At 41.0% G+C, this 23,728-nt stretch overlaps 3 protein-coding genes across 5 annotated transcripts; all 3 read right to left on the minus strand.

Annotated features, from left to right (window-relative positions):
• Positions 1 to 647: 647 nt before the first annotated feature.
• cskmt (citrate synthase lysine methyltransferase) lies at positions 648 to 2,144 on the minus strand. The gene is made up of 2 exons (XM_056369862.1): positions 1,942 to 2,144; positions 648 to 1,425 (listed from the first exon to the last, which is right to left on the minus strand). Exons 1-2 carry the CDS (start codon positions 2,021 to 2,023, stop codon positions 743 to 745), a joined length of 765 nt encoding a protein of 254 aa, XP_056225837.1. The 5' UTR covers positions 2,024 to 2,144; the 3' UTR covers positions 648 to 742.
• A 734-nt stretch (positions 2,145 to 2,878) lies between these two features.
• Positions 2,879 to 6,873, minus strand: otub1b (OTU deubiquitinase, ubiquitin aldehyde binding 1b). 2 transcript variants are annotated; one of them, XM_056369860.1, is made up of 7 exons: positions 6,756 to 6,873; positions 5,449 to 5,537; positions 4,884 to 4,982; positions 4,643 to 4,761; positions 4,260 to 4,344; positions 3,665 to 3,859; positions 2,879 to 3,459 (listed from the first exon to the last, which is right to left on the minus strand). In XM_056369860.1, the coding sequence occupies exons 1-7, from the start codon at positions 6,838 to 6,840 to the stop codon at positions 3,262 to 3,264; spliced, it is 870 nt and encodes a 289-aa protein (XP_056225835.1). In that variant the 5' UTR covers positions 6,841 to 6,873; the 3' UTR covers positions 2,879 to 3,261. The 2 variants fall into 2 exon arrangements, with proteins under 2 accessions (XP_056225835.1, XP_056225836.1); XM_056369861.1 differs by having other exon boundaries at positions 5,476 to 5,537; positions 6,756 to 6,872.
• A 561-nt stretch (positions 6,874 to 7,434) lies between these two features.
• On the minus strand, positions 7,435 to 23,678 carry nectin4a (nectin cell adhesion molecule 4a). 2 transcript variants are annotated; one of them, XM_056368368.1, is made up of 12 exons: positions 23,446 to 23,676; positions 23,071 to 23,319; positions 19,002 to 19,187; positions 18,311 to 18,478; positions 17,030 to 17,308; positions 16,347 to 16,464; positions 12,670 to 12,824; positions 12,403 to 12,562; positions 11,998 to 12,073; positions 11,594 to 11,656; positions 9,862 to 10,056; positions 7,435 to 9,709 (listed from the first exon to the last, which is right to left on the minus strand). In XM_056368368.1, the coding sequence occupies exons 2-12, from the start codon at positions 23,123 to 23,125 to the stop codon at positions 9,317 to 9,319; spliced, it is 1,848 nt and encodes a 615-aa protein (XP_056224343.1). In that variant the 5' UTR covers positions 23,126 to 23,319; positions 23,446 to 23,676; the 3' UTR covers positions 7,435 to 9,316. The 2 variants fall into 2 exon arrangements, with proteins under 2 accessions (XP_056224343.1, XP_056224344.1); XM_056368369.1 differs by having other exon boundaries at positions 9,886 to 10,056; positions 23,071 to 23,678.
• Positions 23,679 to 23,728: the final 50 nt, after the last annotated feature.

Raw genomic sequence — 23,728 nt, forward strand, 5'->3', positions numbered from 1 at the left:
ACCATAACAACAGGAAGTACCGGAGCATCGTGACCTCCTCTACCAGGCTACGCAACAGCTTCTTCCCTCAAGCTGTGACCATCCTCAGCACCTTAGACACCCTGACCAGTACCCCAAAGCCCCTCCCAATCAGTCCTTGAGTAACCATATTTCATTTCTACATGTAATGTTATACATGTTTTCCCATGGTACATGAGAAAACACACTGAGGATGAGTGCTAACCGTGCTTCTGCAAAGTTTTCTCAGGACAGATAAAAATAGAAAGCTATAGCTGTAGCCACGCATGGTAATGATAGCTGCTTGTGTTAGTGAAGACTAAATAGACATACCCTATATGTTGTCATAGTGGTAATGCTTTCTTTTTATTCATCTTTTTTGGTCCATTTGCATTGAACTCCCTAAGCCTCCTTGAGAAAAAACATGTGTATTTTAAAATTGTCAGTTGCTGGATGAGACAGTCTGCTGGCCACTAGATGGCAGTGTGTAACAAGTAATGAGAAGGAATGAGAGTGCTTGCTCTACACATACTCTATATGCATTCAACATATTTTGCCTTAATGTATTACACTGTACGTATACACATAATTTGCCTTGGAGTTGACACATATATAGATAAAACAAATATCAATAATGTGGTGCAAGTGAGTCAAGAAAAAAGATATATGCATTTTTTAATTTTTTTTTTACAATCATTTTCAATAATTTATTCATTTCACATTATGACCATACACACATAGAAAGTTACTCCTGTACAATACAGCGAGGAGTCACTTGGTAGCAGTAGTAACACACCCCCCTTAATTCCCCAACCTCTTGCACCCCAACATCTGCTGCCATCACCCCCGGCTCCTGAGCTTCTGTCTCCAGCCACAGCAGTCTGGCATCAGGGTCCTCATCAGAGAACTGGAGCAGAGACCCTGAGCTCCGCAACACCTTCAAACACTGCTTCAGCACCAGGGCAGCCTTCCCTTTCCCTTCCTTAGACCTCAACAAGGCATCTGTGGTGCCCTTGTCAACTATCAGGTCCACACTGCTAGAACCATAGTGCTTGTGAATATGTGTGCAGTCCAGCTCTACAAACTCAAGCTGAGAGGAAACATTGTTAGGTTGAATGGCTTTAGCTTGAATGTGTTCCTGCATTAGGCGCACAGCTATGGGGGAAATGTCGGCACAAGTGACCCGGACTGGAAGAGGAGAATGTCTGTAAATGCAGGGCCCCAGAGCTGAAGTGCCACAGCCCATATCCAGGACTTGGAGCAGAGCATCTGGGTGAGACTTAGTCTGTAAGAGGGGCATGATGAAGTCTCGCACAGAATCAAAGCCAAAGAACCACTCAAAGTTCTTGAAGGTGGGTGTCCTGCTATTGTTCTCAGTGTAGAAACGGTCCCAGGTTGCTTTCTTATCCATGTTTTCTATCAGTTCAGCTACACAGAAAAACAGACTGAATTAGATTTAGTGAATAATAGTGAAACACAGATACAACCATCCTCTGTGCCTGCATGGTCCCTCATATTGAGGGACTTCAATCTGGGAGGTCAATGTGTCTTATGTTTATAAAAAGACAATTTCACAAGATTCAAGATATTTACTAAGGACCTTGGATCTTACTGTATTTGGCATGAAAATGTCAATGTAATTTTATTGTGATTTGAAGTTTGTCTAATGATTCACACTGCTTGTGACATAAACAGAAGCAACATACTTTAACTCTTGAATTAAACTGACTTCAGCACAGAATTGCAGTTAACATGAAGTAACATGTTCGTTTCTTTCAAAATCCCTTTAAATGTATGGATTCATTCACATACAGCTAACCCACTGTAGTTGCTAGCTAGCTTAGTTAGCTGCAGTGCCGTGTGGTACCTGCAGTAACCGATACAGAAACATGTCAGTCAACATAGCTAGCTTAAATTAGACAGCGGCTCCAGGTTTAAACGTACTTGTGAGAGAAGAGTGATGCCGTACACTAGCTGCAACTCTTCGCCATCTTAACAATGTCAAAGGTTTTGAGAGTGGAAACATTTTCCTTCAAGGACTTCGCTTGTTTTCACTTTGTCATAGGAAGGAATTCTCACTCTGAGCATATTTCGCAGTACCAAAAACAGTGACTACTGGCGTCCACCAAAACGGTAGCGAGACAGCGTCTGCTGTTGGAGGCGACGATCTTTGATTACGTTATGCGGCATGATGCGACTGCGCATGTGTGACTGCAAGTGTAAACAAAGTGCAGCTGCACTCTGAACTCACTTAACTGCTGCATTATGCTTGTGGTTAAAACAACGCGATAGTCACTTCCGCAGATTATCGTGATTATCAAGTAACCAAATAAAAGTTACTATCTTATCTGGTAATGTGGCTGATGTGGGAAATTGATCTCAAGATTTAACCATATATTAAAGTCTTGAGCTTTGTACTTATACAATTATTTTTTTGTTCTGATTCTGTAAAGCTTTCATGTACAGCAGCGACACTGCAAAGAACCTGCATGATTTAGGATGATAATCTTACTGCCTTGCAAATAAGTGTTACTTTTAATGGAAGCATCTATTCTTGTACACCTATATTTTTTACATTTGGAGGTGTTAAAATGATCAGTGGATTATTCTATTAGGAGAATGTTAACAATTTTGATAATTGCGTAAGCATAAATTACCAACACCTTCTCAGATGTGATAATTTTCTGCTTTTCCACACCTGTCATTGTAAATTGAATATCTTAGGGCAAAATTAAATTTAGCTATTTGAAGATGTCATTGATATTTCAGAGAAATTATAGTTTTCCAATTTTTCTCAATTAATAAAAAAAGCCATGAATTGATGATGTAAATGATCAGAATTACATTCAGCCTGACTCTAATGGAAACATGACACAAGAGATAAGATGTAAATCCCTTTAATAAAACTCAATGAAACGCAGTGTAACAAAGGAAAAGAATCCAACATAAAGCAAGTAGATAACATTTACAACCACAAAAGAAAAAAAACCTGTACAACTCTAAATGCCTGGAGTCACTATTTTTCCAAAGATTTTTTTTAATTAACCATTTTGTGATGACTGAGGGGAAAACTTGGGAGTCTGGGGCGAAAAGGGGTAAGGGAGGCATGTAATGTGATTTAAATTTTATAATTTTTTCAAATACATGAGTGTAATCTCATACACAGATGTATGCTTCATCAAAGTGGCTGCTGAAGTTATTTCTTTTAACCAACTGCTGTAGCGTTCAGCAGGAGGAGGATGAGGTGGGCTGTGGCCAGGAGTGTTATTTGTACAAGATGTCATAATGGCCAGGTCTATAGAGGAGGAAGATGCGTGGGTCACCGCCTTCGGGGAAGACGTGGTGATTGACTGTTCCTCCCTCTCCTCTATCCATGTACTCCACCAGGATGGATACGTTCAGGGCCTGGGCTAAGGCGATGATGTGAATGTGGTCACTTTCTTTAGACATTGGCTCTACTTCCTTGGAAAAGAAAGAAAAAACAAGCATGCGAGTTAGTTTTCACTGTAAAACATGAATGGTAAAGACACTGTACATTGTGATCATACACTTTTCATCCTTGTTTACCAAAGAATGGTTCAGTAAAATGGTTATGAGACCCAGATTTTCCTTTTCATGAACCAGAAGTTCATTTTAAGCTCTTCAAAGTGAAAATTCTGAAACCCACCTGCTGACAGAACTCCTTGACAGAGCGTCCTCCCTCTATGAAATGCTGGAAGAAGCCATGCTCTCGCTGCAGGTAGCCTGAGGTGAGCAGCCGCAGGTACACGACCACATAGTCCGACACGTTCTGGTCATTGAAGGAGCTCAGCAGCTCCTGCAGGCTCGGCTGTTTCTCACACAGTTCAATCAGGTCCATGAACTTGGAGGAGAGACATTATTGACATCATTAGACTGATATGTACGAGTCCAGCTTGCCAACTTACAATCCAACAGGCCAAAATCCAGTGTCTGTCTGCTTAAGCTGACTTGGCAGATGGCCATTCAGAGGTGGCAGAGAAACACTCAAACTACAGTAAACTCTGCTAACACATTTCAAACTATGTGTCCAAAAGAATGCAAGAGACACTGTATGTACTTTACAACCAGAATAAACCATGAATGAAACAGCAGCATTGTAAAAAGCTTCATCATATATAAAGTTCACTTTTATATACAGAATAATCATCTACTACTTCTGTAGTAAACTCAGAATAATGCATTTAGGTTTGTCAGTTAGCAATAAACAATGAATGTATTTTCTTCTTGTGTAGGAAACTCACAGTGTTGTGGAAGTCTTCAATGGTGAACTCAGTGAAGCCTTCATTAACCAGGTCCAGTTTACTTTTAGATGCAACTGCTTTGAACCTCAAGAGACAAAAAAAAAAAACCATGTACTCAGTAATCTTCCATGATGCTTCTTAATATTTCAGAAAAAAGTGCAGGACAAACTGACAAAGAAACAGTGATTTTTTTTTTTTTTGCTATAACAGACAACAACAGTACACCTTAATGTTAGCTGACTGTTGTTCATGCAAAAATATCTGGGCACCCTGTGCAGCCACGAGAAAATGAAACTGTGCCAGTCCAAGATGACAGAGGTGTGAATTTCAGTCTAGAGAGCAGCACCACTTACAGCCCAAAGAGTAAGCACTGTGACACTCACTTCTGAAGTTCTTTGCTGTCATCTAGCAGGGACTCGAGATGTGCGAAACCAAAGGCTCTGTAGAAACAGTTCCCATCTGGTCGCGTCTTACGAATGTACGAGTATTTTTTGTATAGGTCCTGCAACAAAACAAAGACAATTACACCATATGATTTTGTTTTGTAGCCCTGGAGGAAACAATGCCATCCGTAGTGGAGGAAATGCACCATGATGTGGGTGCAGGTGATGCAGTTTGACTGACCTTGATCTTGAGCTGATAAACCGTGTCATCCTCAGCATACTCCCTCTGCAGCACCGACAGGTCCTGTCTGTCCGACACTAACGGGTTACTGTTGGCTATCTGGACTCCCACACACAGAAAATCAAATTTATTACATACACTGTGAACAACTTCACTCATGAGTGATTCTGTCCTAACCAGTTGTGGGCTGTGTTTATACTCTTGAAGGATGATGATTTTGACCAACAAAAAAATAGCTGTGTATTCATACATGTAATTAAACAAAACTTCCACTAAAATTTGGTTTGTTTATATTTGTTTTACAGAACACCTCATTTTATTATTAGGTGATAACTGTACAATTTCATTAATCATCAATTTTTTAATAATTCGTCAGGTTGAGGTCAAGGTTGCTAATTACTAGGAAGCTTTAAAAAGCTTCAGCAGGTCATCAGGTTTTAATTGAATAAAGGCATATCATTAGGGAAACAAAGAAATGAGACAATGACAATGAGTTGAATCTGGAAGCTTGTTAATGCTGATGCTAGGCATAAGTATAATGATAAGTCGACTTTGTTTATATTACCTTTGCTAATGAAAAGGAATTTCTCACCTCCTGCTGAATTCTGTCCTGTTGAGCAATTATGGCCTCGTCGTATGCGAGGCAGTTCACTCCTGTAAGAGAAAAGGTGAAAAATGAATCAGGCTTCAGGAATAGATGCTCAAAAGGGAGATCAATAGGCAGGCATGATGCAGAGCTGGTACAGGGCCAGTGTTTATAAGGAGTGAAAAACTGGTCAGGTCAAAATTTGAGTAGAAGAATGTTGGAAGGTCAGTGCTGCAGATTTACAATAAAGCAAATGTGGCAGTAAACAGCAGAAAATGACACCATTAAATACTGTTAATGAAGTATTTCCGCTGTATAAAGTTAGGTGTGTGTGTGTGTGCGCATCATTATCAGGGAACAACTGAACTACCTGCATACATGCACTGTAGTTTCTATACAGTGCGTTTATGCAGGTGTTAGATGTTGTGCCAATGCAACTTAAACAATACAGCTCGATTGTCTGGTAATATTATCCAAGCACAATGCACCCGCAATGCGTTTTGACCATGTCCATGAAAAAAGCAACAACTTAATAATTTGATTCATCTTGCATATTAACTCTTCTCTCCGGAATTATTCTTCGAATATGTACATCGAGCAGACTTTGTTTATTAGTCTCCTTTGACATTTAATTTTTAATTTGACATTAAAATGGGACAGGTGAGTTTTTTTCTGGTTGGTAAAACCGCTGCACTCAGGTAAATAAAATCAGATGGGGTTAAGCAATGTTTTAAATATTAAATAAAATGAAGGCAACAATACAGCAGCTATATTTTCTCTTCCCGTGGTCAACATCTGCAGTCACCACGAGCAGACGCTTTCAGGCCGTGGTCAGCAGTTAACATGAAAACAAGTTAATCCACAACACCGGCCACCGTCACTCAGCTAAACTTGGCTAGCTCGACCTGTGCGAAAACAAAACAAATTCGAGTCACGACGAATAACGTCTTTTTAGCTAACAGAAATGGCTTGCACCATCCTTACCATTAAGCCCACACTTTCAACATTTCCTTAGGTGAAAAACTCTGCGACTGTCATTTACTGTCGCCGTGTCAGTAACTAAACAAGGCTATTTTTCTTTGTGTAGCAATGGTAGCTAGCTAACGTTAGCCAACAAGCTCTGGCCTCTCTGGCTCCCCAGCATCGCTGCATGTCAGCACACTTTACCCCGGGACAGGGCAGCCGCTCGAACAGCGAGCAGACACTCGGATGGGTACGAGCTGCACTAACACGCGAAATGACCGCGCTGTTTGTTGGATATGTTGCGCCGTAACTGTTTCTCTCACCCTCCATCTCTCCCTGTGATGATTCCTGCTGCTCCTCCGCCATCTTAGCTGTCGAGATCTGTTTCCTCCTTCTGCATGACCTCATTCATTACACACTTCCGGGCGGCAGCTAACAAAGAGTAAAGTTTATTTATTTATTTAAATTTATTTATTTATTTATTTATTTATTTACTTACTTACTTACTTACTTACTTACTTACTTATTTGTTTATTGTGTGACATTAAAAAAATAAATGCGTTAGAACCCAATACCTGAACTGGACAGAGGGCCCCAACCGGATTGCCAACCAGTTAGTGGGTAAACAATCAATTTGCTTGGGTATGATGTTTTTGGTAAAACATAAATACTAAAGCACAATTTAAAGAAAAAATATAAATGCCACTCCTCCCATTGTAACCCATTATGTCACAATGGTAAGCATCAAAATGTAGCTTTAATACCTTTCATTTTGTAGTAGATCCTTACATAGTGCTTATTCTTGAATGAATTTGTGTGTAATAGAAATACCTAGTTGAATACATAATAATAACTAATTGACAAACTAATTGGTGTAGTGTGTAGGGATTTGATTCAATTTCTAAGCACATAAGAATAAGTATCAGTGTAAACCCCCCATATTTGGATGATCAAGAAAATAGTATTTATCGAAAAGCCTGTGTTAGCATATAAGTTTCAGTGTACTTTTAAAAAAGAACATGCACATTTATTTCAAACCAATCAATACAAGCTGATACCAATACGTAGCCCTCAAAATAAATGAAAATCCAGGCATGTCACCGGGAAGATCATTTTCCAAAGTCACAGTGGAATGCAGAGTCTTTCATAGTTCAGTAGTTTTGCAGTTTGTAGGCTCATTCAAGTCCCTGCACTTTCCAGCAGTACACATCAGGGGGCACTGTCTGCAACAAATACAGTCTGCATTGAACATAATACCATTTGTCTGCTGCTCTTACCTGCAGATAATATGGCACATAGCTTTCGCCACAGCAGACTTTTAACCTGACATTTCAAACTTCCGACATTCATCTAGGATAAAGCTGTATTTATAGAAACACAATACCAATGTGTAATAAAATAATACTTCATATTTGCCAAAAAAGCAATTATTATTATTATTATTATTATTATTATTATTATTATTGTTGTTGTTGTTGTTATTATTATTATATTATCCCTTTGGCACATTAATTCCCGTATCAGGGCTGTAACAGAACCCAGTAATATACAGAACACATAAACACAAAAAAAATAAAACTGTAACAGTACCAGTACCAGTACCAAAACTGTAACTGTTAGAGTTAATGACAAATCAGTCCTGGAGAGGCGTCGTCCTGTCATCATTGGATGTCGAAGAAGAAACTTTACAAGGTACAGATAGGGTCTGTCCACAGTTGTAATGGCTTACTGAGTATGTTGTTTCCATGGTCTCCAGTGAGTACAGATTATACAAGAAGCCATTACAAGCAATACAGTGATGTATAATATTTAAAAAAACAGTCACTAGAATGTATTTTACAAATATTTGGCTTTTCCAGCTTTCATGAAGCTACATGTTTGAGCGTATGTACATATTTAACATGTAAAACAGTGTTTCAGTTTTTATTCTTGCAACACAGCAGCAGGATATATTCATTATTTATCTACTTTAGGTGTATGTGTGAATACAGGTGCAGATCTGAGGGTGGTGAGGAATGGGGGACATGCGGGAACAAGAGGGTAGATATATTGAATGTGTTGATATGTTCATTTACTTACTTGAATTTAAGTGTTAAAAAAAATAATTTCAAAAAGTTTAGAAAAAAATAATTTGTGCAGATTTACAAATCACTACAGAGGACACATTAGGTATGTTTTGGTCATATGAAGTCTTTATCCGATCCCAACTGTCTTGGTGCTTAAGGCAGAGGCACAAGAACAGTAAGACAATATGGAGGTATGCATGGTGCAGGTGTGGCAAGACAGCAACAGCCCCATGGTTTAGATCAGATCCCGAGCCGTGTTGTGTAAGAGAATTCAACACAGGCGCAGGTTCTGAATACCACTGAAGCAAAAGAAAAAAAAAGTATCCACCCTCAGCACTGAGGTGTTGCAATCTACTTCTCTGATGTACCAACTTTCCCACAGCCATCACCTGCATTTCCTGATTTCATACTGTATGTGCCCTTGAGTGTTTGCGACATCCCGCACAGAAGGTATGTCAGTGGCATTGACCTGTTAGTTACAGCTTGTTAGAGCGGCAGATAGTGTATTTGTGAAAGATGAGCGAGGAATATTGTGTGCGATCAAAGCTGTAGTAGCTGCGCTGGAAATATTGCGACCTTGTCTTTGACTGTGCCAGTAAACAAAACACACTGCTGATCAGAAATCCAGAAATGTGCAGCAGATGTAGATTTTTTTTCCTGAAGGACTTTGTTGTCTTGCACCGTGTTCCCACACAATAAAGATCATTGTAGTCAAGGTGCAGATTTTTCATAAGGAACCACAAACTGGTTTTCTGGGTTTTAACCACCTCCAGGACCAGATCTAGTCAGTTCTGCGGTTTCACGTGTCATGTTTCCTGCTAAACTATCTGAGCCTTGTGGATCAGGGAGGCGTGGGGGCTGATCATAGTCGGGCTCGGTCGGGGTTTGGGCCTCAGCGTGCCATTAGTCTGCTGATAGCGTGTACTGTGAGCCTCGGACACCTGGGAGCTGTTGGTCTCGCTGTATTGGTCATCGGGATGCTCCTGGCTGGCAGGACCCCCCAAACCTTCATCCACTTCATCCTCATCGTCTGTCACTGGTGGGTAGTTGCAGCTCATGGGAGGGTGCTGGTGATTTTTGGCGACGCTTCCTGGCCGCGAGCCCCCGTCTGTCGGGATAGAGGCGCTGCCGTTTAGCTGTCTCACAACCTCAGTGGACTGCACCATGGGGAAAGACGATGGCGTGAGAGGAGGGTGGAAACGGGTTTCCTGCTGCAAAGACAAAGAGCGGACACACACTTAGTAATTTCATCATCATCAGCTGAATATGCAGAGGTTAATAAGCTGGGTGAGATGCATTCCACAATTGGGTGAAATCACGTATTGACATGCCCAGAAATGCACACGCACAGAGACACACTTACTAAAGACATAGTGCTGTTTCTCACATATGTTTCTACTCTCAGTCGGGTATCCTCATCTCTATCCAGAAGCCTTTCTCTCCCCCTCCTCGAGTTGTTGTGCAGGACTGGTCTTCCCAGGTAGTCAAAAGCTCCCCCTCCTCCTCCTCCACGCCCACCTGAGATAGTAGATCGGCTGTCACGGCAGTGAGTCTGCTCCTGTCAGTGCAGAACAGGAGACGGATAAATTGGTTGGTCCGATTGTCATGTGCCCATCTTGTGTAAAAACCATCTCAGTGTAGTTTTACATCTCCTCTCTCAGGCTTCTCTCTGGAGCTCTAGTGACCACAGGTCGGTTAGCCAATCAGAAGAGAGGAAGCTCTGAGCCTCTCTTCTGTTTTCTGAGTGGTTGAGTAAATATATGGCAGATTTAAGGTAAAACACAAAAACCAAATCCTGCAATGTTGGATGGTGGGTTCAGGGGGGTCATGCTGGGGGCATGGCTGAGAGCGGTGACAGCTTTGTTGTGACATCACAAAGTTACAGAAGTCCTGACGGCTGGTTTTAAGGCTCAGTGTCTGCAGGCTGTGTGCATTTCTCTGTGGACTGAGAGCTTTGATACTTCCACAGTATTAATATAGAAGCTAGACCTGTTTTATAATCATAGAAGACATGGACATCTACCTTTACATGGAACCTTTAAAATTTCGTGTCTTTAGTGATAGAGTGCTATTTATTTAAAGCAGTTTCTGAAACTGATAACTGGCTTGATACTAGAGATTTAAATCCTTTGTTAAGAATATTATCTCTGTTGAATGAAAATTCACTTGAAATAGGGGCAGTACCATTCTTATATATCAGGCGTTTAATGGCGTTTCCAGCTCATAAAACTAACTGTAAACAATTACATAAAATACATTTGGCTGGAATACCAGCTGACAAGCAATCCTGTAAACTTTGATCCATTCTGTGCATCACAGTCATGTTGGCTTTTCATTTTTACCCTCATCTCAGTATGTTATCCTTATCTTTTGTTTATTTTTTATTTGGTCATCATTGTATTCATTATGGTTTCCTGCTTATTCTATTTCAATGCTCCATGTCATTTATGATTGAAATATTTGCAAAAGTTTTGCATATTGTGAAAACAATAAATTGTTAATCATGAAAAAAATATATATACACATTTTTACCTAGTATAACTGCTGTAAATCAGGTTTTTAATAATAAACCAACAATGAGTGAATATTTACTTGGGTTTAAATGAAGCCTATATTTCTTATATTTAATACCAAATTACATAGTTCATTATCAGGACACCTCAGAAGAAAATTATTAGGAAATTATGAATCTGTAATATTGTAAATAGAGTATGTAAGATTCTTTTCTGAGTCCCAAATTTCTAGACTCCTGGTAAAACAATGCTACAATAAGAGTTGTTTAAATTCAAAATGTTTATGCAAATGTATAAATATGGATATAAAAGGCTAACAATTGCTGTGAGCATATAAAACTGGAATAACATCGTGGTCAGCATTAATACATGACACCATTAGCACCATTAGAGACTATAGAGAGGATTAAAAGCTCCAAGGGGAAAGAGGATAAATATCACCCAGAGATCTTCAGCATTACATTGCATTACTATTATCAATATCTGAGATGCACTACATTCAGATTCTGACAGTAAAGCCCCAGTCCCTCGGCCCCCGGCCCCCGGCCCTGCATGCAGAGTTAGATAGATACTTAGACTGACCCCGAGGGAAGACAGGCTGGTCCTCAGGGTTCCCTCCACCCTCAGAGGGATGTTTTCCTCTGTCTGCAAGTCAAAGAAACAGAAGGAAGGACTTAGCTGTGAGGACTCAAGATAACTCAAAAAAAAAAAAAAAAAGTTTGTGCATAAAACATCATCCCCTTTCAAAGAGTCCGAACCCACTCACTCATTTCCACAACTGGCTGACAGCCATGTTCATAGAGCACAGAATTAAGTATTCATCACAGTGAAATCTGGAGGATTTCTGAGGAATCTTTGAATAAATAATCGTGTGAAACACTCTACTGATTTTGATCAGAGTCTCACAGCCTGAATCAGGTCGTGCAGAAATAAGAGAAAGCACAAGACGATGCTGCAGAGTGAAAATAATAATTCAGTAATAGTACCGCTCCTCTGGTATCTGTGCTGACAGAGTTCATTCTCCTGAAAGAAGCTTGCCTGGAGAGAGTTGTTATTTCCTCCCTGTGAGAAACAAGACGGAGAGAAAAAAGCAAAAAGATGTTTAAATGATTGAAGTGAATCCCATAATGTACATACTTTCTTTCATTTGTTTCCATTTCCTTGTTGTTACTTTGCACATCTCGCCTACACAGTCATTTATCAGCTGAATATCACACTTCTCACTCCTCTAATTCTACTTAACACGCTGCTGTTGTAGCTGTCAGTTGTAATAGGCTTAATAAGCCCCAATTCGCTCCATCCTCTTTGCCTCGCTCTGCCCTACGGAGACTATTAAAAGTTTGATCTCATCTTATCTCATCTTAATTAAACATGGTGTTATATCCACATACTTCCTCTCAGTCAGCTCCTTCTCCAGCTTCAGGTTCTTGCGCTTGTGGTGGCACGTGACCGTGACGACGATGACGAGCATCAAGATCAGCAGCCCGACAGACACGACCAACACGACGAGCATCAGCATGTTTTCGGGCGCGTCGTGGTCCCCCAAAGAGTCTGCAGAGAGTGAGTAGGAACATATGCAGGATGAGATGGATGTATATACCTGTGTGTTATTATTATGACGAGTCTCAATCTGTCATGTCCACAGCGCTGTCACCTACCTGTCACGACAATCTCCACCTCCGCCTTCCCTACTCCCACTTCGTTCTTCGCCTCACACCCGTAGATGCCTTTATCTGTTGAGTTGAGGGGTCGCCTGAAAGCTAGTGTTCCGTTAGGGTGGGCGATCACACCTTCTGGCAGCTGTCCACCTTTTCTGCAAACACAATAAGATTCAAGACAAAGTTACATTACGGAGCATTTAGATCAACACATGGACGTCCTGGGTTGTTGTTCGTGACCTCATCGCACAGCAGAGGTGGAATCAGCGATCGTGGGAAACTTAACAAAACAATGCATCCTGTTTACTGAATATATTTAGCTAAACTTTTTGTCTTATTTTCAACCAAGAGCTGCCACTGTTGCTTTATATTATGTATTATGTATACGATTGGCCGTAGCCTCTGTAACATCAGTTTTCTCAGAGTGGCCTGCTAGCTGTTGCCATCTTGGCAGTGTCTGACTTGACCTAACTAATCCAAAAATGGTCAAAGAGGTACGGCGTGTGGGGAGTTAAAACTTTGTTGCAAGCATACCAGTCACCTGTCACTCAAGGCAACACGCCCACAGTTATGCCAACCTTTAAGTCTTAATAAAATCTAATCAGGTGAGTTATACAAAATTCCAGTCCCCTGTACAGTTGTCATTAGCTTTAGACATTAAAACCTTTTTTTTGTATTAGACTGTAACAACAAAGTTGGACATTTTAACATGGGAGCCTATGGGGATTGACTCACTTTTGGAACCAGCCTGAAGTGGCCATTAGAGGAACTGCAGTTTTTGACACTTACATGTTGGCGGTTTGCCTTTGACACACTTTACTTGGAACTTCGATGTCAATTTGCTTCATGTTAAGGTGTCAGAGAAAAATGTCAGAAGATGGTGGAGAGATTATAATCAAATCTCAACCCTCCCTTCAAAAAATAACTGATCATAACTAACATCCATTTCTGCTTTTCATTTCAACCTAAACATATGACACCTCACCCTTTAATCAGTGAGAGAGAAAAACAGAATGTAGTCATTCCCTGAAATAATGAAAATTTACTTTGACGAATTCAGTCCTGCAATCCCAAACTAAAGGACAGCTAGTACGAGTTCAACATGCCACAACTTGAGGAACGGTGAGCGACCTACATACACACACACACACACACACACACAAATAATGTACTGTATATATAATTAATGTATAGATATGAATCGATCTTGGTTTTGTTTGTTGCATTTTGTATTTAGTATTTTTGGAAATTATATTTTGATACTTTGGCAATATTGTTTTTTTCCTCACACTGTCATGCCAATAACCATTAGGCACCTTTGAATTGTAATTGAATCAAGAGAAGCAAAACTGACATTTATTTCTATTAAGATGCCTCTTTTTATAATGAGCTTCTCAGTTCTGTGTTACACTAACACGGTTGTTTGGAAACCATATACTGTATTTCCTAGCAGCGTGACTCAAGAAATTTTGATGAACAACACCGTCCAGGGTGTTGCCTCAGTGTTGTTGTTTTGATCTAATCACCTTGAACGGACTTGAAATTGATGTCTGCCTGTTGCATTTTCAACCAGAAATACCTGGTTTGTTTTTTCCGCCACTACAGCAGCACGCTCCGAAACGAACCTGAGTTTTCTAATCAAAGTGCTGACTCCAGCTTTGAGCGCGCTGTGTTTCAGTGAGCCCCTATCTCTCGCAGGAAAGAGGAACTGTCTATTTTCACATATGCAGTACACGCACACCATCGAGATAACATCTCGCACCAATCCACACGTTCTGCTTCCTCTTCCTCCTCTTGGCTCACCCCGACCCCCTTTACCCGTCCTCCTGCCCCACCCCCACTCCCCCATTTAGTTCACTCTCTCTCATTATTTCCCTTTCCCTTTTTTTTCTCATCCCCCTCATCCTCCCTCCTTCGTGTGAAACCGTCTCATCTGTCTGCTTTTGGCACAAGCCGCAACATGACACTTTGACACCAGCTATTACTTCACCTGCCGCCTTTTATTGACAAATCCAACAGGTTTGTCGACTGCTGTATCCGTGTGTGTGTGTGTGTGTGTGTGTGTGTGTGCACGAGTAAGGAGAGGTTGACTGTAACTAGAGATTTTGGGTGCTGACTTGGTTTTGTGTGTGTGTGTGTGTATACATGCTCATTCATGAGTGTGTAAGCCTGTATGCATGGTGTGTGTCTGGTGAGCCTTACTCACAGAGCCTCTTTTCCCAAGGTGTGTTCCTATGACTAACAGGTAATACGTACATCATCATATGGCAAAAACAAGTCAGATGAGGAGAAACCTCACCAAACTTATTTTTCCTTTACATTTTTAAGGACCCGTACCCCATCTTTGTGTTAGGAATTTCTCCCTTGGGGGTCTAACTGTCACCTCTCATAACCCGATGAGAGCCCTTTCTCTCCCAGACGCTTTTTTTGTGTCTCACATTTTTCTGGCCGAACTCTCCGCCACACCCTGAGAATATTTTCATGCACCAAGAGGAAATGGCCTTAAAGACGACACCTGGTGACTCAAGCAGAAGTCGGGCATCTGAGCGAAACCTTTTGTCGGAGGTTTAAAGCCACTGATTTTTAAATGACACGCAACGTTTGAATCTGTCAGTTTCCACTGAGGCAGCAGAATCAGGAGGTGGCAATGCCAGGGCTTGTTTGGTTAAGTCATGTGGAAAGGGTGGAGATCCTCCCCCACTACACTGTGAAAGGTTGTTTCAGTCAAGTGTATTAGTGACCAAGCTACACTTACAAGTAACTAATACTTTGTTGGAAGAATTTATTAGCTGAGGTAATGCTGAATTAACTGTTAAGTGGAGACACGCATGCAATGTAAGATGGAGGCCATCCATGGACAATACCATCCACCCTCTCCACAACATACTGGCAGGACAGAATGTTGTCTATCTATCTATCTATCTATCTATCTATCTATCTATCTATCTATCTATCTATCTATCTATCTATCTATCTATCTATCTATCTATCACTTGAGAACTTCAAATAAATGAAAATAGCCCCCAAACAATGCACTATTTATCCTTGTTGGATTGATATTTGCTAAAAACTACAGTTCCCAGCTGTTGTTTAGATGTAGCATATATTTATGATGAGTTGAACATTTTACATGTTCAGCAGAAAAGACTGGGTCTGTGTCTGTGTCTGGAAACCACAGACAAGCTGAGCGTGTTGGTTTCAGCCTTTAGTTGGAATTTGGAGAGAACAGGAAACATATAGATCATGAGTGATGGCCTTAACCATTAACAGGTCAGTTGTTTCATCAGGATCTGAACTCACTAAGCTTAATGTCATAATTATAAGTTTTGAAATTCTTCTCAAAGTGGATTCGTATGAAACTGTCAAACTTGTCTCTTTAAATTGATACTGTCACTGTTACATTAAAGAAAAATAAAAGTGGAAAAAATAACCAAATGTTTGTTACAGACAATCTACTAAAAGTAAAACTAACTGTAATTTGTCATTTTTTGGTCCCTGAGGATGACCTGAGATAACCCCACTGAACATCCCATTAAAACTTTTCCCTGGTGGAATCATTCAAAGTAATTACCATAAACACTCTGGGAGTTACGAGAAAAATAACAGTGACCAGACACATCAGACAGTTAGTCACACGAGTACCAGACAGCCAGCGAGGGAGGCGAGTCCTACTGTACCTGATCCAGGTGAAACTCTGTGGTTTGGGGTTTCCTCCGCTCAGACACCTCAGGGCAGCGTTCTCCATACCAACGGACCAGTCTTCATTGTAGCCAGACACCTCTGCATGTGGAGGGACTGGGAGGGAGAAGAAAAAATGTATGTGCTTAGAGCAATCGAGGCGAGTGAGAGAAAAAAGGAGGCATTATCATTATCATTTCATGCTAAGGCTGAATATCCAAGCTGATGCACTTATGAGGGACAACTTCCAATGAATGCAATAAACCAACAGTATAATAACAAAGACCCACAGTACTCTGACAATATCCTGTAATCCCAGAGTGATCTTTGGTTGATTTCAGAAAAGAAGAGAAATTAAGAAAAGTACGTTTTTCAGTTCCACAGTGACAATTTCAGTGAAAGGGAATTTAATATGGGCAGTCAAAATGAGTAATACAGAGAGGAATGTGTAGTGTAAGTGATCAAGTTCTTACTGAGTCTCTTCTTACTTTGAAGTGATGTTCACAGTGATAAAGAAAAAAAAGGAAGTGAAGCTGCGACTCTGTTACAAATGTTGAGACAGTTTTTTTTCCCCAGTTGTATTCTTGTTCTTTGCATGTTTTGAATTTGACGATCTCTTTGCCCAAGTGTGTGTTTTCTGTCGCGTAACACCACCTCCGTGTAAGATCCAATGTATACTCACAGTGCACGACCAGGCGGTTGCTGAGCCTGCGGGGGGTGGACGATGTCTCATGCCACACCAGACAGTCCAGCTTCTTGCCGTTCATGCTCCTCAGGGGGTGCAGGGAGTACTGCGTGGAGACAGCCCCATTGTCGGAGGAGCGGCCGGTGAACTGGCCGTTCAGGTCGGTGTCCCAGGTGAGGCGGGGGGGCGGGCGGCCTATGGAGCGGCAGGAAGCGGCCTGTCGGTAGGACTGTCCCTCCACCAGAATCACAGGGTCGATGGAGGAGATGGGAACGGCTGGAGGGAGGTTGGTTAGAGTGAATTACTGATGAGTGCACACATAGACTTAACGAGATCTTTAAAGGTCCTGTACACGTACTTTCTCCATTATCTTCTTAGTGTGAGCTATGGGTCACTTGTGAACACAGTTTTCTCACAGAGTTTGAACTGTTGTGGTTATTTCACATTTGTTTTTTTTTCTCCACTGATTTCAAGTGGGCGGGGTTCAGTTGGGGAAAGGTGATGTCACTAATGTCATGCACCAATGTCAATTTAGAAACACTTGAATCAGAATCTGATAACATTTTTGGGGTCACTTGCTGTGATGTCATCAAACCACCCACACAAACCTGATGAAGCAGACAAAGGTGTGTTGTGTGTGTTGTGTGTAAATTATCAATAATAATGATTTTAGTTACTACTTTTTTTCTAAACCGGTGTCATTTATAACCTTCACAGTTTGCTCTTTGCATACGAGCAAACCCTCAGTTTTGAATATGTTTTTATGCTGGCCTGCTACATAGTCTAGTTTGAATAAGAGATAAAAATAGAATAACTAATAAATGGAAAATTAATATAAGGGTTATAATTGTTGGAGTGGGATAATAATGTAAAAAGGTTAAAAAAAAATATAGTAAGACAAGTCTCTAAAAAGCTAAATAGGTTGAAAACTTAAAAAAATATTATCAGGAAATATTGCTTCCTGTGCGAGTGCTTATTGCCTTATAGGGAGTGAGTGAATTTATTGTGTGAAAAACTATTGACACATAAGGCGATGAGTAAGTATGTTATTATTATGTGACATTTCATTATTAGTCATGTATTAAAAGTCATCATGCTTTAGTATACACAACTTAAATTGTGAAACTTTGAACGGTAACAACCAGCCCACTGACAGTTATATCACTTCCCTTTGTGACAGGAGTGACCTTTGGGATTAGCATCAGTCTTCATCCTTGTACAACATATTACCGCTCCTGTGATAACACTGTACGGCAGAGGCATTAGGGAGAGACTCACTCCATACGATGAGCGACATCTCACTGTCAAAGTTGCCAGAGGGGAAGGTGCTGATGCGGCAGATATACTTCCCCTCATCAGAGATGTCCGTGCTCATGATAACCAGAGACGAGTCCACTGTGGGTTCGCTGCTTCTAAAGCGCACACGTCGAGACCACGTCCCGAATGCTGCAGACGGAGAGAGAGAGAGAGAGAGAGAGAGAGAGAGGGAGAGAATAAGACATGGGAGAGAGATGAGGAGCGACAGAGTTAAAGGAGAGTGTGAGGATGGATGTGACACAAAAGATTAAGTCCAGTAAGTTCAAAAGGCACCTCAGGGTCCCTTTTGTCACCTCCATACACCATGCCTGAACTCATGCTTGAAATTACATTTACATTCCGGGCATTTAGCTCACAGTCTTATCCCACATGACGCACGCTCACAATGGATGTAAGCTTCACTTACTAAATCATAACATATTACAATAGACCAAAAATAAAGTGGCAATTTTTGACAGTCCGCTGTTCTTTTTAAATAGGTGTGAGCGCTCGTCTTAAAGCTATATAAAAAAAGCCTCACTGGATTAGCATATAGGAGTGAGTGCTCTGATATAGAAGCGAGTGAAGAAAGGAGGAAGTTACTCTTTTAGTACGCAGCTGAGAATATAAAGCGAAACTCGAGAACGCCACTGGAACCACTGCGCCAACTGACCTGTCTGTCCGTTAATGTGGTGTGCGGTGATGATCTGCTCTGTCTCCTTATACCACGTGACCTGCACCACCACCACACCGCTCTCACTTGGCTGGTAGCGGCAGGGCAACACGGTCTCCTCTTCTGCCAAGGAACGTAGGGAACCATTTGGAGGGAGCCCCATAAACTCTCCATGTATCACTGTAACTGAAAGAGGAGAAGGACAGGAAGGTAAATCCATCTACTCAGCCGTAAAGCATGTGCAGCTAATTGGTTTTCTGCAGTGTAGTGACACCGAGCCCAACAATGACCTTTGACCTGTGACAGAAAAAACCTGTAGTTACTTCCTATTGCAACAGCTGTAGGAGATGGGAAATCATCTCATTCGCTAGATAAATAGATAATACATAGATAGAATAGAACAATGTGGTCTGAGCTTATTAATTTATCTTTGCTATTATTTAAACTATAGCCATTAGCTACTAGCTAAAAAGAAGTTACTTCTGGCTCATGCTCCATGATTATGTATCACAGCCTCAAAGAAGTCTATTGCTATGGCTAAAAACATGAGGCAGTGGAGGGTAAGCAAAAAGTTAATTTCCCAAAAAACATGACTAATGCTACATTACCAGGAGCCGTCATTGTTTCTCAGTGTAAACACATTGGTTGCTTGTTTTCAATTCATTAATAATGAATAGTGCTACATTTGAATAACGTATGCTTGAAGTTGTGGTTATGAAAAGCAGCTAACAGGGTCACCCGTACACCCAGCTCGCCTGGCTGCGTCTTAAGATATAATCCTCCTATCAGCATTTTTCTAAACCTCACTGACTGTATTGTATATAAGTGTAAAAAAGGCCAAGTTGTGGTGTTTGTGAGGTTATGGTGGTGACATACTTTTTGGCCAAGCGCAGGAAGTAAGGCTAGCTGTTTCCCATCTCTTATATTCACCACACAACATACGGGTGTTATCAGTCTACCCATCAACTGTCAGCAAGAGATAAGCTTCCCAAAATGTGGAACTATTCCTTTAATGTAATATTTTCATTGTTTGTGACTGAACCAAAGTTTTAGTAGTAAAGTTTGTGTGAGCCTCACATGATGGAAAAATGTTTATTGTTTACAGAATTAATCAGGTGAATACATGATGTTGTGTATGAAAATACAACTTCAGCCTTCTGTGGTCGAAATTGAGGGAAAAGATGAGAGCAGATGGGTGTCAAAGAGTCCACCCAGCGCAGACAGAAATGGGGGGAGGAGAGAGAAAACAGGTTGTCTAACAGAGGTGAGTACAAGTGAAGATATGTCGCTTAACTAGTCGCTCGAGATAAGCTTAAAAGCAAACTCACAGAGAGTTAACCTCAGTGTCTGGAGAGAGCGACACATTCAACGAGGCCCCAGGAAACATACAGCACAGGACTTACTGTATCATAAAGTCTATGTAGCCTATTGTGTGTCTCACATTACAACAACACTGTAAAACACAATCACCCAGGTACCCACTTGTAGGAATCTCTTTTGTTCTCTCTGTCTGTTTACAGATCACATTTGTCTGATGTAGACAAACTAATGTGTCACCTTATCTCCTCCTGTCCTCGAGCAATGTCACACACACACACACACACACACACACACACACAACACACACACACACACACACAAACACACACAAACACACACACAGTCACATGTGTGACAGCCACCACATGTGGATCCCTGCAACCTGCATGTTTGTTTGTTTCCAAGGGATATTTCTCACGGCACGGTGCTTAAATGAAATTGAATTACGCTTTGTGAAAGTTCTGCTAATGGAAACAAATGTGATCACAGTATATTATCATATTGGTGCTTTTGGTTTGGGCTTGTGTTGCTGGTGGTTGATTTACTTTCAGAAGATTGAAGCTGAAAGAAAATGAATTTCAGTAAATGGATATCTCCCAAACACTAATGATATATCAATACACAACATGACAGGCCATGTGTGTCTAAGCTGAAACACAATCAGGCTGGTCTTTTTATCAGTCGCCCCTAAGATGACCTCTTAGGGAAAAAGTCGTTATCTCTGATCGCTGCTCTGCTGTTTGCTCTTACAAACAAAATAGTCACTGTGCTGCAGCCAATAGTTCTAACATGTTTTTACTGATCGCTCACTGATTGCTCACGGTAGTCTACTATTTCAGTTTCGCTACTGTCGACATCTAGTTTTGACTTGTTACGTGTAGAATTTGCATGTATTTGAAAGTATCAACGTACAGTTCAAGGTACTTTTCAGTCGGAAGTATCGATGTCAAAAAGAAACTTTAGGCTACTTAAGCACAGCAGTGATTTGAGCTACATGCTAACGTCAGCACACAGTTCAGAAGGTATAAGGCTACCATGTAAGTTTAGTGTATTAGCATGGTAACATTAGCAAAAGCTGAGGCTGATGGGATTGTCGTTAGTTTTAAAGGTATTTGACCATAAGTATTGGACATAGTGAGGACATCAGCTATGTTAGCAGCTCTGAGCGGCACAATCATGCTTAAGCTATGCTCACAATGAAAAAAACATTTCAAGTTTTCCATCTTAGTTCAGTGTTTGTTTGCATGCTACTATTAATATGTAGCACAATGCTGTATGCTGTTAGTTTTGCATGTATTTAGTCATAAAGCGAAGTGTTTTTTGACCAGATGATGGAATATATGGAATATATATGGAAAATTAAGCAATCGCAAAAGTTGCAATTCACCCAGAGGTGAACCTGAATGTCTGAACCAAATTTCACAGCAATCCATTTAGACATTTCACTCAAAACCACAAATGACAGGCAATCACCAGAGTCGTTAAGATTCATCCTCTGAGGATCATGAATGTCAAATTGCATGTCACTGCATCCTGGACCGAGGTGGTGGAAAAACCAACCAGTAGACTGGACTAACACTGCCGCCCATATAGAGCTGCTGCTCGTGTGGCTACTAAAAAATAGAAAGTCAGATAGCTGAATTTAAAAAATTTTCCTTCACAGTGTAGTTTCCTTTTGTAGCGCTAACATGCTGCTTATGCATTTATCGATAACACTGCAAGAGCTGAGTGTTACATCATCTGTCCCATCAGTCCTGTTAATCCAAACTGATTTCCCTGGAAAAGTTATTAAAACCTCTGTCACAGACACCAGAAGTTGTAGAAAGTTGTGTGTGCGTGTGTGTGTGTGTGTGTGAGAGTGAGTGAGAGAGAGAGAGAGAGAGAGAGGGAGCAGCTCTTACAGGTGTTGATTCAGTACGTGATGTGGGAGAATCTGTTCAGATATGTCAGCGGTGAGGTTGTGATTCATGCATTTACCATCAGAGCTGATGAGTGTACTCTGCAGACAGGTGTGTGTGTTTTTCTCACAATGACATGAGTGTGTTTGTCACTCAGTGGAATCTGCCTGCGCTGCATTACTGGAATAACACCTCAGCCTATGCTTTTATGTATGGAATTAAACATTGTTTTATTTCATGCCACACTTGTATCTACCATTGTCTGACATTGTGAAAGTACTTTTTTTGTATTTTGCTAAATATATTTGTGACTTTACCTAATTAATAAGGCTAAGTTAGGTTGATACAGTGCAGCACACTGTGTACAGTAGACAGACTTTCTGATGCTGACATGCATAGACCTACAGCATTTATCACATGGACACATATATTTAGGTTTAAACAACACACACAAATACACACTAGGAGGGTCTGTACAGCAACCTGTTTTTCCTGAAATATCAGACAGCACCACAAGGGTTTTTCTTTAACCGCACTGCTCCAGCTAAGTCTGCTCTTGAGAAAAGCTGCCCAACATGTACAGAACTTACAGCTTCTGAATATGCATGAGATACATTGGGACAGTTATTGGTCAGCTTTCATAAGCAATTGAGTTTTCTTTCAATAGAACATTTCCATTACTTAGTTTTGCCTAATTTCCAATGCTCCTGACAAACATCTGTTGTACTGATATCATGAGCAGACCTACTGGACAGTGCAGAAGTAATATCTGACAGCAGACAACATAAAGACACAAACATAAGCCTTGGAAAAAATAAGGTTTGGACAGACTCCATGTGAAGTCCTCTTACCAAAGATCCAGAGGACAAAGAGACACAGGGAGAGTCTGTTCAGCAGAGATGTCATTCTCCCCGGGAGTTACTGTTAACTGAGCACAAGTTGGGACAATTTCAGCGCTGGGATAAAGCTCATCAGTCCAGGTAATAATATCCTAAATGACAGGCATGCATGAAGCACTGAGGCGGACTCATGCCTCCTGCTGCCGGATCATCCTTGGTGAGGGTGTTTTTCTGGGACCAGATCCTCTCCAAAGTCCCGTTCTGGGCAAAAAAAAAAAAAAGTATCTATATTAATCTTCACCAAGTCCTCATGAAAAATGTAAATCCTCAGTTTGTTAAGCACACGCCATAATGTTTGTCCTTTAGAGAAAGAAGGCGCAGCTTTACCTGTTTGGATACACCTGTTTGCCCTACCCGCGCCACCACTCTGCCTCTCTCTCTCTCTCTCTCTCTGTCTCTCTCTCTCTCTCCTAGCTCTCTCTCTCTCTCTCTCTCTCTCGCTCGCTCGCTCGCTCGCTCTCTCTCTCTCACCTAACCACAAACACTCAGCGCGCACACACGCGCTAAAAGTCACCTTTCCGGTTTGGTTAGGGCAACATGACAGTTATTTTCTCGTCTTTACTTGCTCTGCAGAGAGGAGAGGCAGGTGAAAAGCAGGCATGGAGAGTCC

The sequence above is a fragment of the Seriola aureovittata genome, chromosome 23 (genome assembly GCF_021018895.1).
Source record: "Seriola aureovittata isolate HTS-2021-v1 ecotype China chromosome 23, ASM2101889v1, whole genome shotgun sequence".
NCBI classification, from domain to species: Eukaryota; Metazoa; Chordata; class Actinopteri; order Carangiformes; family Carangidae; genus Seriola; species Seriola aureovittata.

Excerpts from the sequence above, each read along its gene's own strand:
- nectin4a (XM_056368368.1), bottom strand. The coding sequence starts at position 23,125 with ATGACATCTCTGCTGAACAGACTCTCCCTGTGTCTCTTTGTCCTCTGG. Across the intron at positions 12,825-16,346 it reads CAGAGTTTCACCTGGATCAG|AAAAGGTGGACAGCTGCCAG; the intron begins GTACAGTAGGAC and ends TTGTGTTTGCAG. Across the intron at positions 12,074-12,402 it reads AAGGAGCTGACTGAGAGGAA|GGAGGAAATAACAACTCTCT; the intron begins GTATGTGGATAT and ends TGTTTCTCACAG.
- cskmt (XM_056369862.1), bottom strand. The coding sequence starts at position 2,023 with ATGTTTCCACTCTCAAAACCTTTGACATTGTTAAGATGGCGAAGAGTT. Across the intron at positions 1,426-1,941 it reads GCATCACTCTTCTCTCACAA|CTGAACTGATAGAAAACATG; the intron begins GTACGTTTAAAC and ends TTTTCTGTGTAG.
- otub1b (XM_056369860.1), bottom strand. The coding sequence starts at position 6,840 with ATGAGGTCATGCAGAAGGAGGAAACAGATCTCGACAGCTAAGATGGCG. Across the intron at positions 3,860-4,259 it reads TTGAAGACTTCCACAACACT|TTCATGGACCTGATTGAACT; the intron begins GTGAGTTTCCTA and ends CTCTCCTCCAAG. Across the intron at positions 3,460-3,664 it reads TCAAGGAGTTCTGTCAGCAG|GAAGTAGAGCCAATGTCTAA; the intron begins GTGGGTTTCAGA and ends TTCTTTTCCAAG.